This window comes from Cervus canadensis, chromosome 22 (assembly GCF_019320065.1).
Source record: "Cervus canadensis isolate Bull #8, Minnesota chromosome 22, ASM1932006v1, whole genome shotgun sequence".
Classification (NCBI taxonomy): Eukaryota; Metazoa; Chordata; class Mammalia; order Artiodactyla; family Cervidae; genus Cervus; species Cervus canadensis.
The window spans coordinates 45,890,427-45,905,517 of record NC_057407.1 but is presented as its reverse complement, the minus strand read 5'-3'; the positions used below and the strand labels follow the sequence as shown (position 1 = coordinate 45,905,517).

Genomic DNA, 15,091 nt, shown 5'->3' with positions numbered 1-15,091 from the left:
GTAAATTCTGGCGAGCTCTTCTTGTCAGTCCCGTTAGGCGCCGGCTTCCTCGTTTTCCTTAGCGCCTCGTCAGCACGCTGCCCCTGAACTCGCCTCCCTCTGACCGGATGCCCCGGCGTCTGGGCCTCACAGAAGCCGCAGAGGTGGCTGCGGGCCCAGAGCCCTGGTCCAGTTCCTTGCCCACCGAGGCGGGATCCTTTTTTTGTCTAAAAGAAGTTGGCCCAACAGTCCCCTGTGGCCGGTACTGAAGTTTCTGATGTTTGGGGTCTCCTGCTTGCTTGGGTGGAGAGCCTCTTGGGGTCTCCCGTGCCCTGATAGCTAATATGACCATGAATATTTCACTCAGTCCAAATCCAGCCAGCCTTGTCTCCTCTCTATAGGCACTTTTGGGAGTCAGTGACGTGGTCCCCATAAGCACTTTTTTAGGTTTTTAAGTTTGTTCAGACCCAGCACTGTAGGGGCCGAATTCGTCGTGTGTGTCTCGGTCCACTTGGTGTGAATGGGCCCAGTAGCGCTCTTGGGCAGAGGAGACAGGTGGTGGATTGTCCCGAATACCAGCTAGAGCAATTCATGAGAAGGTGGCGGCGATCAGCCAGTGGAGGGCTGGTAGAGACTCATGCCAATGCTGGCAATGAGATGGAAGACTGGGCGTTTGTGGGTGATGATGTAGAAAAGGGACCATTGCGCTCATGGCTGTTCTTCTCTTAGCTTTTAAGGTTCTTGCTTTTCCAAACCGGGAAGAGTGCACAGAGCCAGGGGACATCAGCCATGCTCCAAACCACTTGGCCTCAGGTGAGCCTCCCTTCATTTCAGTCTTAAGAGTCACAGTAGCTATCAGGTCATTAGGAAGGGACCAAAAAGGCCTCACTTGTCCAGGCTGTGGTTTCCCTCTTGAGTCCATCCCCCGAGGCTAAGGTTGTAAATACGTGGTGGGGGAGGTTAGAGTCTTGTGTGTAACCTGAAGAGTTTGGACATATCGATTTAAGTAGAAAAGGGGGGACCCAGGTCAAGAAATTCCCTCAGAATGTGAAAATCCAGATCATGTTGTACAAATAAAAGTTGTGTGCACAGATATAGAAAACAACCTTATCTAGAGGGAAACACGTTGAGGGTGGGGGATAAATTAGAAATATGGGATTAGCAAAAAAGATAAGGTTGCTAGGTGAGAAACAGCTTGAGACAAATTCTTAATTGAAGAGATTGTTCCTCAAATAGTAGGGGTATCCCAGAGAGACCTGCACTGTTCCTTCCATATGTGCTTTCAGATGCTAGGCACATAGGGCTGAATAATGCAGACAAGTTCTCCTTTCTCATGGAGGGTACTTTTACCAAAAACAAGTAAGTTGATATCGTAAGTACCTTTTGCTCAAGTACAGTGCTTCCTAACAGTGAGGTCCACAGATGGGCAGCATCAGGATCACTTGGGTGCTTATTAAAACTGCAATTTGCTAGGTGCCACCCTAGATCAGTAATTATACTGGGGAGGAGGGTAGGTCAGGTCAGGAATCTGTTATAGCAAGTTGTGTGGGTGATTCTCATGCACCCTCTCAAATTTGAGAAGCTTCAAAGAAGCTCCTTTTGAAGGTGATCATCAGGGAATCCCTCATGGAGGTGGTCACGTGAGCTTGAGACCTCAAGGATGAGGTAGAAATAGGATGGAGAACTACTGGAGAGAGAGCCAAAGCTGAGCTTTCCAGACTGTAGGAAATGCATCAGCCCTGAGGTAGGAGAGAAAGCTGGGTGTATTCTAGGGTAGAGAGAGGTTAGAGGAAGTAATTCATTGTGAGGTGGGACAAACTAGGCACAACTAGTGTCTCGGAGGTCACTATGAAGACTCAGGTTTCACTTCTGAGTTCAGTAGGAAGATGCTAAAGGATTTTAAGCAGGGCATGTGACAGGGATGGATTTATATATTAAAAAGATTTTGGCCCATGGTGGTGAGTTGGTTGCAAAAGAACATGAGTCATTTTGTAGGATATGACATCTGGGTAAGAGATTAAGTATTGCTCTCTCAGCTCCCTCCCTTTTCTTTTCTTAGTAGACTTCTTTTTTTTTTTTTAGAGAAGTTTTAGGTTCATAGCATAATTAAACAAATAGCACAGAGTTCCCATATGCTTTCTGGCCCCATACATGCATAGCCCATTGTCAGAGTGGTACATTAGTTCAAATTGATGAACCTCCATTGACACATCATAGTCACCCAGAGTCCATAGCTTGCACTAGGGTTCACTCTCGGTGTTGTACATTCTATGGGTTACACATGTATAATGACGTGTATTTACTCTCGTTGTATCATACAGAGGCTTTTCACAGGCTCTAAAAATCCTGTGTCCTGCCCTCCTTTCCTGGCAACTGTCGATCTTTTTGCTTTTTCCAGAAAATTGTGTAGTTGGTATCCTACCTTTTTATGTTGGTTTCATTCACTTAGTAGTATTCATTTCAGGTTCTTGTGTGACTTTTCATGGCTTGATAGCTTTTTAAAGCGCTGTATAATATCCCATTGACTGTACCACAGTTTACTCACCTACTGAAGGACTGTTTCATTGCTTCCAAGGTTTGGCAATTATGAATAAAACTACTGTAAACATCCTTGTGCTTGTTTTTGTGTGGACATACATTTTTAGCTCATTGGGGAGATACCAAGGAGTATGATTGCTGGATCATATGGTTAGAATGTGTTTATTCTTGTTTTGTAAGAAGCTGTTAAACTGTCTTCCAAAGTGACTGCACCAGTTTGTATTTTCACCACCAGTGAATGAGAGTTCGTGTTGCTCCACATCCTCACCAGTGTTTGGTGGTGTCAGTGTTTGGGATTTTGGTCATTCTGCTAGTTCTGTTGTGGTATCTCATTGTTTTAATTTGCATTTCCCTGAACACATATGCTGTAGAGTATCTTTTCGTATACCTGTTTGCCATCTGTATAACTTCTTTGGTGAGATTTCTGTTTGGGTCTTTTGCCCATTTTTTAATCAGGTTCTTCATTTTTCTGTTGAGTTTTTAGAGTTCTTTGTGTACTTGGGATAATAACCCTTTATTATGTGTGTCTCCTTAAATGTTTTCTCACTATCTATGGCCTATATTCTTATTTGCTTTAAGTATTGTCCTTTTCAGGTAGGGTTCAATTCCCTCCCATCTTTTCTTTGAAAAATGTATTTCCTTCAAAACCTTCTCAGGTAGTCTGTCACACTTACTTTTCTCAGATGACTTTAAATGAGCCCCAGCCTCTGCATTCATCCCATTGATTTTTTTTGGTGGAGAAGTTGATTTTATCGGAATCATAGGCAAAATTGGGGATAATTGACTTCTTTACAGGTTTGATTCTTCCCATTTAGAAACACTGTATATTCTAATTTATTCAGTTCCTGCTTTATTTATTTTAATAATCATTTTGTTTTCTTCATCTTGGTTTTGCAGGTTTTTGTTGGGTCTACTCTTAGCTCTTTTCATATGAATGGCATCTTATTTTCTCCCATTTTGTCTTTTAATCGTTCATACTGATATTTAAAAAAGCTAATCATTTTGGTTCATGTATCCTGTATCTAGCTAACTTAATGAATTATCTTGTCAGTTTTAAATGTTTTTCATTTATTTTCTTGGGTCTTGGATATTTTTTAGGCAGATAGCCATTTCATCTGCAAGTAAAGATATTTATGTTACTTCATTGCCTGTATTTATGCTGCTTGTCCAGCCTTTTACCAAAAGTAGAACCTCAGCGCATGGTAAATTATCAGCCATCAGCTTTAATGGATGTGCCCTGGCATTTCACTGTGAAAGTGGTATTTGCTGTTCTTCTCTGACCTTCTTCATAAGCGTAAAAATTCTATTTGTGATCGAACCATTTTTCAAATTAATTTTTCCCCAGGTTCATATTAATCATCTTGGATCTGCCAGAGACTAGGAAAAGCTACTACTAGCTTTTACCTATTGCCAGGCACTAGGGAAAGCTACTAAGAAAACCTACTGTGCACTAGGAAAGCAATAATGAAGAAAGCAGAATCCTTGCCTCATGGCTTACATTCTGGTGAGAGGGAGATACCCGATAAAAGTGTAATTTGTCAGATGATGAAAAAATACAGTGGAGAAAAATAAAGTGAGGTACACAGGGACCATGCACAGGAAGAGGAAAATTATATCAACAACCTAACTGTCTTAAAATAGTAAGTTCCCCTTTATTTAAAAAAACATGTTTTAGTTATTTTTTTGTGCACTCGGTCTCTGCTGTTGTGGTGCTTTCTCTAGTTGTGAGCGGTGATTACTCTGTATTTGCGGTTTGAGGGCTTCTGTGTTGCAGTGGCTTCTCTTGTCGTGGAGCATGGTCTCTAGGCACGCAGGCTTCAGTAGTTGTGGCACAATGGCTTAGTTGCTCCACGGCATGTGGAATCTTCCCAGACCAGGGATTGAACCAGTGTCCGCTGCATTGCAAGGAAGATTCTTATAAATTAGACCACCAGGGAAGCCCAAGTTCCCCTTTAATAATGGGCATTTTTTTGGACTTGTGATACCTGGGAATATTTGAAAGCAGGTGGGAAGAACAGCATGTCAAAGAAGATGGCACTGGGTGGGGAAGACTGTGAGAGCAGCTCTGGAGACGTGAGGGAGTGAAACTTGACTTCCGGGAAGCAGAGTGAAGTTCGGTTTTCCTACCAGGCTGTGGCTGCTGTCCTCAGAAGCCCTTAATGCCTTGTTGCTGAATCGGTGATTACTCACAGGACATCGTGGTTCTATCAGATGTTTGGATTTTGGGCTCAAGTATTTCAGGGGCCCTGTGGACTTTGTCATTGCCCAGTTTAAGGGTCAGCTCTCCTTTGAGAAGTTTCTAAATTTGTTCTTTTATGTTCTTTCTCTTTCACTCTCTGCTTTTGAATTCCCTAGTTCTGGTTTGAAAAGGACCCCCTCATAAGGACCTGAGTTTAGAGCGAGGAGAGTAGCTAGGGGCAGTTACCAGCATTTATCCTGGGGATGTGTTTCTTCCCTGCTTCCCCCAGCAGCCGTTGTGAGAGTGTTCCCTCTCCCTGTCCCCTGTGCTGTCTCCAGAGCACAGGCTGCTCTGGGGGCTGCCGGGAGAGATTGGGACACTCACAGAATCAGGGGCTTAGCTGAGCCCCAGTGGGTAGGTGTTTTCATTTTCATCGGCTGAAAAGAATGCTGACTGCATAGGGGAGTGAGACTCCCAGGAGGTGGAATCATCTGTGGGGTCATCAAGGCGAGAAAGTGCAGAAGTCTGGAAACCCCTTCTAGGTTGGGAGTCCAGTCTCTGTGGTCTGCATGGGGCAGCCTGTCCATAGAAGCAAAGAGGGTAGCCAGTGGACGCCGTTAGAGACTGTTCTTGTGTCTCAGAAGATGCAGAGGCTCTGGCTTCTAGAATGATGTGTGCTGTTCTGAAATAGCTGATCCCTCAGTCTAGATTGGGGGAGGGGCCCCGTGTGGCCTGGAGGGAGCATGATAAAGATAGATTGACTGTTGATTTTGGAAGTTGTGGGTGTGAAAAGATCTTCTGCAGACAGGGGCAACACCAGGTTATGAGGAGGTTCAGGGGTTGGCTCTGTGTTTGGAGAAGTTCATGAACCCCGTGTCGGAGGCAGCTCGCTATGTGGGAGGAGCCCAGGTTTGCTGTTTGACAAGTTTGGGTTGAAGTCCCAGCTCTGTCACTTCCTGGCTGTGTGATTTGGGGCAAAGTAGTGAATTTTTCTGAACTTTAATTTCATTCTTTGAAAAATGGGGGTAAATAACTCTGACTTCATATTGTGTTGTAAAGAGTAAATGACAGACAAGATTTAGAAGTACCCACCCAAGAGCCTGGTGCCTAGGGTCTAGTCTATGAATGTGAGTTCTCGTCACTCTTGGGATGATGGAGGTGGCCCGGGAAGACAGGGAGGAGTGAACTTTCACGAGTGGGATGAAGCGCAAGACACGGGGCAGGGGATGTGCCCATGCCTAGGGACAGCACACAGCCAGCCCTCTCTGAAGATGTGCGGTTCAGAGAAGAGGCCAGAATAGGCAGGCTGCAGGTTTCCTTCAAGAGAGCTGGCTTTCTAATACGGTAAGAAGGAATGAAAAGAAATTTGTGAAATATTGGGAGTGTTTTTTAAGAAATGTTTGTTTCCTATTGTAATATAGTTGATTAGCAATGTGTTAGTTTCAGGCACACAGCACAGCAGTTCAGTTATACGTATTCAAGTATCTATTCTTTTTCAAATTCTTTCCCTACATTGGTTATTGCAGAATATACAGATATACAGAATATACAGAGTTCCCTGTGCCGTGCAGTGGGCCTTTGTCAGTTATCTCTTTTAAACATAGTAATGTATACATGTCAGTCCGGAACTCCCACTCTTTCCCTCCCCACTGACCTTCCCCTCTGGTAACCACAAATTCCTTCTCTAAGTCTGTGAGTCTGTTTCTGTTTAGTTCTTTCGTATCTTGTTTTTCTTTTTAAAGATTCTGCATATAGGCTATATCATATGATTCTCTCTCTCCGTCTGACTGACTTAACTCAATATGACCATCTCTAGGTCCATCCGTGTTCCTGCAGATGGCATTATCTTATTCTTTTTTTATGGCCAAGTATATTCCATTGCTGGCTTCCCAGGTGGCTCAGTGGTAAAGAATCCGCTTGCCAGTGGAGGAGACGCAGGAGAACTGCCTGGAGGAGAAAATGGCAACCACTCCAGTATTCTTGCCTGGTAAACCCCATGTACAGAGGAGCCTGGTGGACTACAGCCCTTGGGGTCGCAGGAGAGTCAGACACTGCTGAATTACTAAACATCAGCAACAATATTCCGCTGTATATATGTACCACTCCTCCATTGATGGACATCTAGGTTGCTTCCGTGTCCTGACTGTTGTAAACAGTGCTGCAGTGAACACTGGGTACATGTATCTTTTTGAATTACGGTTTTCTCTGGATATATGCCCAGCAGTGGGATTGCTAAGTCATTTGGTAGCTCTGTTTTTGTGTTGTAAGGAACCTCTGTACTCTTCTGCACAGAGGCTGTACCAGTGTACATTCCCATCAACAGTGTAGGGAGGTTCACTTTTCTCCATACCCTCTCCAGCATTTATTGTTTGTAGATACTTAGGTGATGGCTGTTCTGAACAGTGTGATTCCTCATTGCAGTTTTGACTTGCATTTCTCTAATAGTCTCTCTAAAGATGCTGAGCATCTTTTCACATGCCTCTTGGCCTTGTGTATGTCTTTTTTGGAGAAATGTCTGTTTGGATCTTCTGCCCATTTTTGATTAAATTTTTTTTAATTGAGTGCATAAGCTGTTTGTAAATTTGGAAGATTAATCCCTTGTCAGTAATATTGTTTACAGATATTTTCTCTCACTTTGGGTTTTTGCTGTGCAAAGGCTTTTGAGTGTGATTAGATTCCATTTGTTTATTTTTGTTTTTCTTTTCATTACTCTGGGAGACGAACTGAAAAAGATATTACTGTGATTTATGTCAAAAAGTGTTCTGCCTATGTTTTCCTTTAGATCTTTAATCTATTTTGATTTTGTTGTTATACATCATGTTAGAGAATGTTCTTATTTCATTTTTTTTTTTTTAACGTGTAGCTGTACTGGGGCTATTTCTAAGGAGTGGCTTCTCTGTGTGTAGTGGAAGCTGGTGGGGAAGGCCAAGGAGAAACTGGATCAGGGAATACGTGCGGTGGTGTACATGTGCTTTGGCTGAGAGGAGACGGGGAGAGTAGTTGGGGTACAGAGAATAAGGTGACAGGTTATGGGTACCTCAGGGCAGTGGGTTCTAGAGAGACAGCTCCATGGAGACAGGGACATAAGCGGTTGATACAGTCACAGCCTGGAGAGCCCCGGATGCCAGGCTGTGAGGTTGGGATGTCAGTTTGGAGCCGCAGGGCTGAGCAGGTGGGACAGCCTTGGCGTTCCACATTTGAAGGTGGGAGCCAGTGCTCTTGTCCATGGAACAGGCCTTCCATGGGGCTCAGTCACAGACCTTGGCAGGTCCACCTCTTCCCAGAAGCTCACACTGGCCCCCTCTGGCCCTCAGTCAGAGCTTGAGCAGGAACCTGTTGTTTCAGGAGCCAGTGACCTTTGAGGACGTGGCTGTGTACTTCACCCAGAACCAATGGGCCAGCCTGGACTCTGCGCAGAGGGCCCTGTACAGGGAGGTGATGCTGGAGAATTATGCAAACGTGGCTTCCCTGGGTAAGGTCTCTCAGTGGCCCTCTGATAGTTGACGTACTCCTCAATTGTCTTGGAGGTTCTAGTAGTCCTTAGGGTGCTATGGAGATGCTGGGTGGGGAAATGCCAGGTTCCCTCTGGCTTTGAAGTTGGACTTTATTCCTTCCCAGGGAAGAGCGTGGTTTTGGACCCTGAAGGAAAGGACTCTTGGGGTGCCCCCAGGAGGCCTCAGTTCCTCCGTCCTTGCAGTGTCGTGGATGTGGGCCCTCTCCTGTGTGCAGGAGCCTCCCAGGATCTCAGTACATTCATCCTGAGGGGATGTCCTTTCTTCTGAGTCAGGGCGAGCTTGCACTTTCTCCCTGGGGAGAATCACTGTCTCCCTGATCTTTCCACGGAGTGTAGTTTGGACCCTTTCCTCAGAACCCCTGTGTGGCTCATTGGTCCCCCAGGAAGCCCCCTTCTCCACACCCCAGCTCAAATTGCCTGCCTTGGGGTGGGCAGAGGGATCTCAGTAACAGCTCTGGATGTCTCCCTTCAACTTGTCTGTCTCTCTTTCTTGCTGGAGTAGTATCTCCATTCCCCAGACCCGATCTGATCTCCCAGCTGGAGAGAGGGGAAGCTCCATGGGACCCCAATCCCTGGGAAGCAGAGGATTTGAGAGGCACCTGTCCAGGTAAGTAAGGGGACTTTGCACCTTCTGGTTTCGCCTTCCTGGTTTACTGGAAATGTTTCTTCTGCAGTGGAGAGCAAAGCTCCCTGTAGCTGACTCAGTCACTTGCTGACCTGTATTGAGTTCCTGTTCCTAACCTGTAAGGATGGTTTTCATGGCGGGGTGGTAGGGTTTCAGCCATACTTAAAGGAAAGTGTGATTCTGTGCATCAGACTGATTTGTACCATAGCTATGATTTTATTTGCCTTTTTAGTGTTTATATCATTTTTAGTATTTTAAAGTTCCATAATGTTGTGGTTTACAATGAATTTGTTTTCAATGGGGCCATAGAGGAAAGGGCAAGAATACTGTCCCATTTCCACACTGAACACACACACCCACTAACCCTAAAATTTCCTGGAATCTTTGCTGATGAGTTAATCCTGGGAGGTTTTAATTATTTGGGTTTTCTTTGCTCATTCCCAGGTGGCTCAGATGGTAAAGAATCTGCCTGCAATGTGGGAAACCTAGGTTTAATCCCTTGGTTGGGAAGATCCCCTGGAGAAGGAAATGGCAACCCGCTCCAGTATTCTTGCCTGGAAAGTCCCATGGATGGAGGAGCCTGGCAGGCTACAGTCCATGGGGTCATAAAGAGTTGGACGCGACTGAGCGACTTCACTTTTCTTTGCTTTAGGAAGAAACTTTCCAGGCCTCACTTCTCACACATATTGTAATATTGTAAGAAGTGGTTTCTTTAGCAGTAAAACCATGGTGGCCTACAGTTCTCCAATCAACTTGTATTCCCACTGACTTTCTGAAATAAATAATGTTTTATCCCAGAATATTATATGAAATATTTAAAAGTAGAATTGTTGCGTTGTTATTTAGAATTCAAAATTGGGGGTGGTTTCCTGGCTTCCAGGTGGGGCATTGGGATCCATCATTTCTCTGTTTGTGTTTCTGGGCTTCTCAGCTGCTCCGCTTCATCTCACCGATGTCTCTTCCCTCCTTGGGGGTCTCCCTCTCTCTCTTTTGAAGCCTGTTTGCATTTTGTGCTGGTCTGTCTTACCTCGCCCACTCTTTTTTTCCCCTCTTGCTTCCTTTCCTTCCCACTCTTTCAAGTTCTCATTTGCCCACCTCACATTCCCTGGTTCATTCCCCAGCCCTTCCTTATAAGAGGCACTTCCTGGACTGCAGTGTCATCACTTGTCCAGTTTATGCTGTTGTTTTTCTATTTCTTTCTTATCCTCCTTTGGAAGCTCATAACCATCTCATGGTATGTTTTTGAAATATCGCATCCTAGAAGAGAAAACCAGGACTGCTGGAACCCGTTTCCCTTCCAGTTCAGTAATGAGGAAACTTGTGGTTTCTTTGGTTAGGTGGTGAGAGGGGCATCAAGACAGAAGAGCCGGCGGTAGAGCAGCAAGCCTCTGAGGGCACAGAGGCCCACGGCAGGCCCGTGGGAGGGCTTCTCACGAACGTGTCTCAGCACTTGGATTTTGAAAGCAAGGCAGTGTGGCAGACTTTCAGTCTGAATCCCAATCTGATACTCCGAGGCGGCATGAAGTTCTACAAATGTAAAGAATGTGGGAAGATCTTCCGATACAACTCAAAGTTCCTTCGGCATCAGAGGACCCATGATGTGGAAAAGCCCTTCAAGTGCAAGGAGTGTGGCAAAGCTTTCAAGTCCAGCCAGAACTGTATCATACATGAGAAAAATCACATTGGCAAAGGACCCTATGAATGTAAGGAGTGTGGCAAAGGTCTGAGTTCTAAAGCCGCCTTGACCCAGCATCAGTGGATCCACACGGGGGAGAAGCCCTACACATGTAAGGAGTGTGGCAAAGGTCTGAGTTCCAGCACTGCCTTGACCCAGCACCAGAGGATCCACACTGGGGAGAAGCTCTATAAGTGTAAGAAGTGTGGGAAGGTGTTCACCCAGAAGATCACCTCCATTCAGCATCAGAGAGTTCACACCGGAGAGAAAGCCTTCAAGTGGTACCCCAGCTTTCTTCAGCATCAGAAAAGGCACCGTGTGGAGAAGCCCATCAGGCCGCTCGGGCCGCCGCCCCTGCTGTGTCCCCAGGGCCCCTCTGCACCCTCAGCTCCCGGGCGTCTCCAGGGCCCGGGCTCTGCTCCTGCTGTGGTCGTGGCCTTGCCACACGCCATCCTCACTCCTGCCTCCGTGCCCGTGTTCATGCTGCTGCCCGCCGCTGGGGTGCTTTCGTCCTCTGTCCAAGTAGTTCGTGTCTTCCAGGGTCTTCCTCCTGCTGTGAAGCCTTCCCCAGTTATTCTGACCCCTGCTCCTCACCCCCCGTGACCTCTGTCTTGGCACTTCTCTTGCGGTTGCAGCAGATCTCTAACCTACCTTCAGCTTGATTATACTGTACCTGTGTTCCAGCTATTTGAGCATAAACCCCATTGTAATCGAGATATATTTAAAGACTGTGTTATATACAATATATTCTCTTCTGGGTAGAAAATGGAAACACTTGACTTTCATATAGGTCCCTTTCAGACTTGAACAGTGATGACCATATCTGCATCATGGGGCTGCCCATGGGTGAAGGGCTGGTAGGACGCTGCGGTGAATTACGGACATTTGAGAGAAGATATCCCCGTGTCAGGTCCCTGTGATGTGAGAGAAGCTGCCTGGGAGAAACAGGAGGCATGTGAGATCTGTCAGAGTTTAGAGTTGACCTGAGTTTCCAACCAGGGCCTCTAGAAATTAATGCAGGTGGTTCAGTGGTTGAAGGTTCATGGTGTTTTCATGCAGTTGAAATTGGGTTATCTTTGACACAGATCATTGAGGATCTCGTACATCTGCAAAAAAATCATGTGAAATAACCAGTTAAAAAACATGTATTGGGCTTCCCTGGTGGCTCAGGGGTAAAGAATTCACCCCCAATGCAAGAGAAACGGGCTCAATCCCTGGTCTGGGAGATCCCACATGCTCTGGAGAAACTAGGCCCCTGTGTTGCAGCTACTGAGCCCACCTGCCTCAGCTGCTGGAGCCCGATTGCCCGAGAGCCCATGCTCTGCAGCAAGAGAAGCCAGTGCCGTGAGAAGCCTATACTGCAACTAGAGAATAGCCTCTAATTGCTGCAGGCAGAGATCAGCCTGTGCAGTAAAGAAGACCCAGCACATCCAAAAAAAAAGAAAGAAAATACGTGTACACAGTGATAGCAATTATTTATATGATTGATAGCAGTCATGTCGTGAAAGGTTTTTTTTTTTAATCTTTAGTTTTGCTCTTGATACGTAGTTGTTTCCTTTTAACTTTGGTTTCCTAAGCACACATACACCAAAGCATTCGTCTTTGCTCCACCCATTGTGTACATTTTTCTTGGTGGTGGTTCTGGTTTGCTGTTTGCAAGCGTTGGTTTCTGCATTTCCTTTTCTCCAGATAGCATAAATTATGAGTTTGGCAAATTACTAAAGAAATAGGAGCAGATGATTTGGGGGAAATCTGAATATGCCTGTGTCATGTTTTTAAAATAATTATTTATTTATTAATTTTTGTTGGCACTGGGTCTTCATTGCTGCACATGGGCTTTCTCTACATGTGGTATGTGGGCTTCTCATTGCAGTGGCTTCTCTTGTTGTGGAGCATGGGCTCTAAGGTGTGTGGGCTCAGTAGTTTTGGCACATAGCCTTAGTTGCCCCATATTATGTGAAGTCTTCCCAGACCTGGGATCAAACCTGCAGTCCACCAGGCTCCTCTGTCCTCCACTGTCTCTTGGAGTTAGCTCAAATTCTTATCCATTGATCGGTGAAGCTAGTTAACCATCTAGTCCTCTGCCTTCTCCTTTTGCCTTCAGTCTTTCCTAGCATCAGGGTCTTTTCCAGTGAGTCAACTTTATATCAGGTAGCTAAATTATTGGAGCTTCAGCTTCAGCATCAGTCCCTCCAATGAATACTCAGGGTTGATATCCTTTAGATTGGCTGGTTTGATCTCCTTGCAGGTCAAGGGACCCTCAAGAGGTTGTGACAGGTTAGTGAAGTAGAACTATGGACTGCTCTTGCTTTTGACTTTAGATGAGGTCTTTTATAACTATGCAAAGGACTATGTGAAGTAATTCCTGGGAAAAGAACTTGAGTTATGCATTACAGGCACACCTTATTTTATTGCGCTTCATTATATCTGTTTTGCATATACTGTGTTTTTTACAAATTGAAGGTTTGTGACAATACTGCATTATTGGAAAATGGCTAATATATTAGCAATAAAGTAATTTTTAATTAAAGCTGTTCCTCTTTTTTTTTTTTTTTTTGACATAATACTATTACACACTTCACAGATTGTAGTGTAAATAACTTTTATATGCACTGGGAAACCAAAGAATTCATGTGACTTGCTTTCTTGCTGTATTTGCTTTATCATGGTGCTCAGGAACCAACCCACAGTATCTCCAACATATGCCTTACTAGCACTGTTGTGCTGTGCTTCGTCTCTCAGTCGTGTCTGACTCTTTGTGACCTCACGGACTGTAGCCTGCCAGGCTCCTCTGTCCATGGGGGTTCTCCAAGCAAGAATACTGGAATGGGTTGCCATGTCTTCCTCCAGGGGATCTTCCCAACTCAGCGATCAAACCTAAGTCTCCTGCATTGCAGGCGGGTTCTTTACCATCTGAGCAACCAGGGAGCCCAAGAATATTGGAGTAGGTAGCCTTTCCCTTCTGCAGGGGATCTTCCCGACCCAGGAATTGAACTGGGGTCTCCTACATTGCAAGCGATTGCATTGCATTGCAACCTCTTTCCCAGCTGAGCTACCATGGAAGCTGGTAAAGTATTTGCACAAATTTAAAGTAAATCCTTAAATGTTTATGGAAGGGGCCATATGTTTTTTTAAAGTTGCTTTTCTATCTACATGTTTCTCCGTTGAAATTAGTGCTTTTTAAACTTCACCATGTGTCTCAACAACCTGGTATAGAAAGAGTAATTTTCTGGCCTAACTCTCAGAGATTCTGATTTTTAAAACAATGTTTTATGAGAGTATAGTTGATTTACAACGTTGTGTTAGTTTCTGCTCTACAGCAAAGTGCCTGATTGTGGATATCCATGTGATGCCCAGCCCTTTAGTGTGGACCATGCTTTGAGAGAGCTGCCTTGAGCAGAAGATGTCTGGGGGCGTACATTGATAAAGGGCTTGCACTGTTAACTCAGTGGTCTTCAGGAAAGAGACCTCTAAAAATAGTTTGGGTGGTGTCACTTTAGAAGGAGAGAGAAAAGGAAGTGGAATTGGTCCATAGGGAGGAAAAGGGAAGGGGAAAGAGATCTGATGTGGCCTATGGAGAGTCCTTGAGTTCTCAACCACCAGGAAGTTCCTGAGGTGGACAGTGGCTACTTTTTGCTGTTTTTGTGGCTTATTTGCATGTTGACTGAAAGAGTGAGAAAATTTTTTTGCTTATATAAAGTTAATACACTTGGGTTAAAGAGAGCACAAAGTGGATGCTGCAGATGAATGGAACTGAACAACAACAGTAAGAATGAGATGTAGCCGGGCCTATGGGATGTGACAGAAGGTGGGGCTTGGAATAAGGTTTATAGTCTTGGATGCGTTCTTTGTGTGAAAAGTCACTTGGTCGTGTTCTGACTCTTTGCGACCCCATGAACTGTATAGTCTGCCAGGCTCCTCGGTCCATAGGATGTCCAGGCAAGAACACTGGAGTCGGTAGCCATTCCCTTCTCCAAGGGATCTTCCCCAGCCTGGGATCCAACCCAGGTCTCCTGCATTGTCCACAGATTTCAGAAGTTACCTGAATCTTTCCTAACCTTTTCTGCCACATGGAGGCGCTGTTCAGCTTCCCGCAACTTGCTTTAGGATTTTTCTTAGCTGTACTCAAAGTCAAGTACTCCTTCACCTAATTTCGATTTTCCAAACTGTTATAATTAGCTTATTTTCACTGTCCTTCTGAGTTTATGCCTTTCAATTTTTAATCTCTTTCTCAATGGGGTTTCAGGAGGGTGTGAATGCTATGTTCAATGGCCATCTTTAACAGAGTCTGTTGTATCTTATTTCTGCTAAGTTTACTGGGGGAAAGGGTCTATATTTGTTTTTAGTTTGGGGGTAATTATTTTGGTTCCCACAACTACCACCATCCCCAACTCTGAACTACAAGACTTCAAACTTCCCAGGTGGATTAGTGGTAAAGTATCTGCCTACAAAGCAGGAGACCTGGGTTTGATCCTTGGGTCAGGAAGGTCCCCTGGACAAGGAAATGGCAACCCACTCCAGTATTCTTGAGTGAAAAATCCCATGGACAAAGGAGCCTGGAGGGCTACAGTTCGGACATGA

At 45.1% G+C, this 15,091-nt stretch overlaps 1 protein-coding gene across 4 annotated transcripts in view; it reads left to right on the top strand.

Moving 5' to 3' along the window:
• LOC122425076 (zinc finger protein 621-like) overlaps window positions 1-11,291 on the top strand; it is a 42,008-nt gene extending 30,717 nt beyond the window's left edge. Inside the window, exons 1-5 of one of the 4 annotated variants that reach the window (XM_043443401.1) lie at window positions 7-241; window positions 709-792; window positions 8,042-8,168; window positions 8,713-8,817; window positions 10,173-11,291. In XM_043443401.1, the coding sequence (XP_043299336.1) occupies window positions 769-792; window positions 8,042-8,168; window positions 8,713-8,817; window positions 10,173-11,113 (1,197 nt within the window). In that variant the 5' untranslated portion in view covers window positions 7-241; window positions 709-768 and the 3' untranslated portion in view covers window positions 11,114-11,291. Of the gene's footprint in view, window positions 1-6; window positions 242-708; window positions 793-1,250; window positions 1,339-8,041; window positions 8,169-8,712; window positions 8,818-10,172 lie in introns of those variants that run through there. The other 3 variants (XM_043443402.1, XM_043443404.1, XM_043443403.1) reach the window with 3 other exon arrangements.
• Window positions 11,292-15,091: the final 3,800 nt, after the last annotated feature.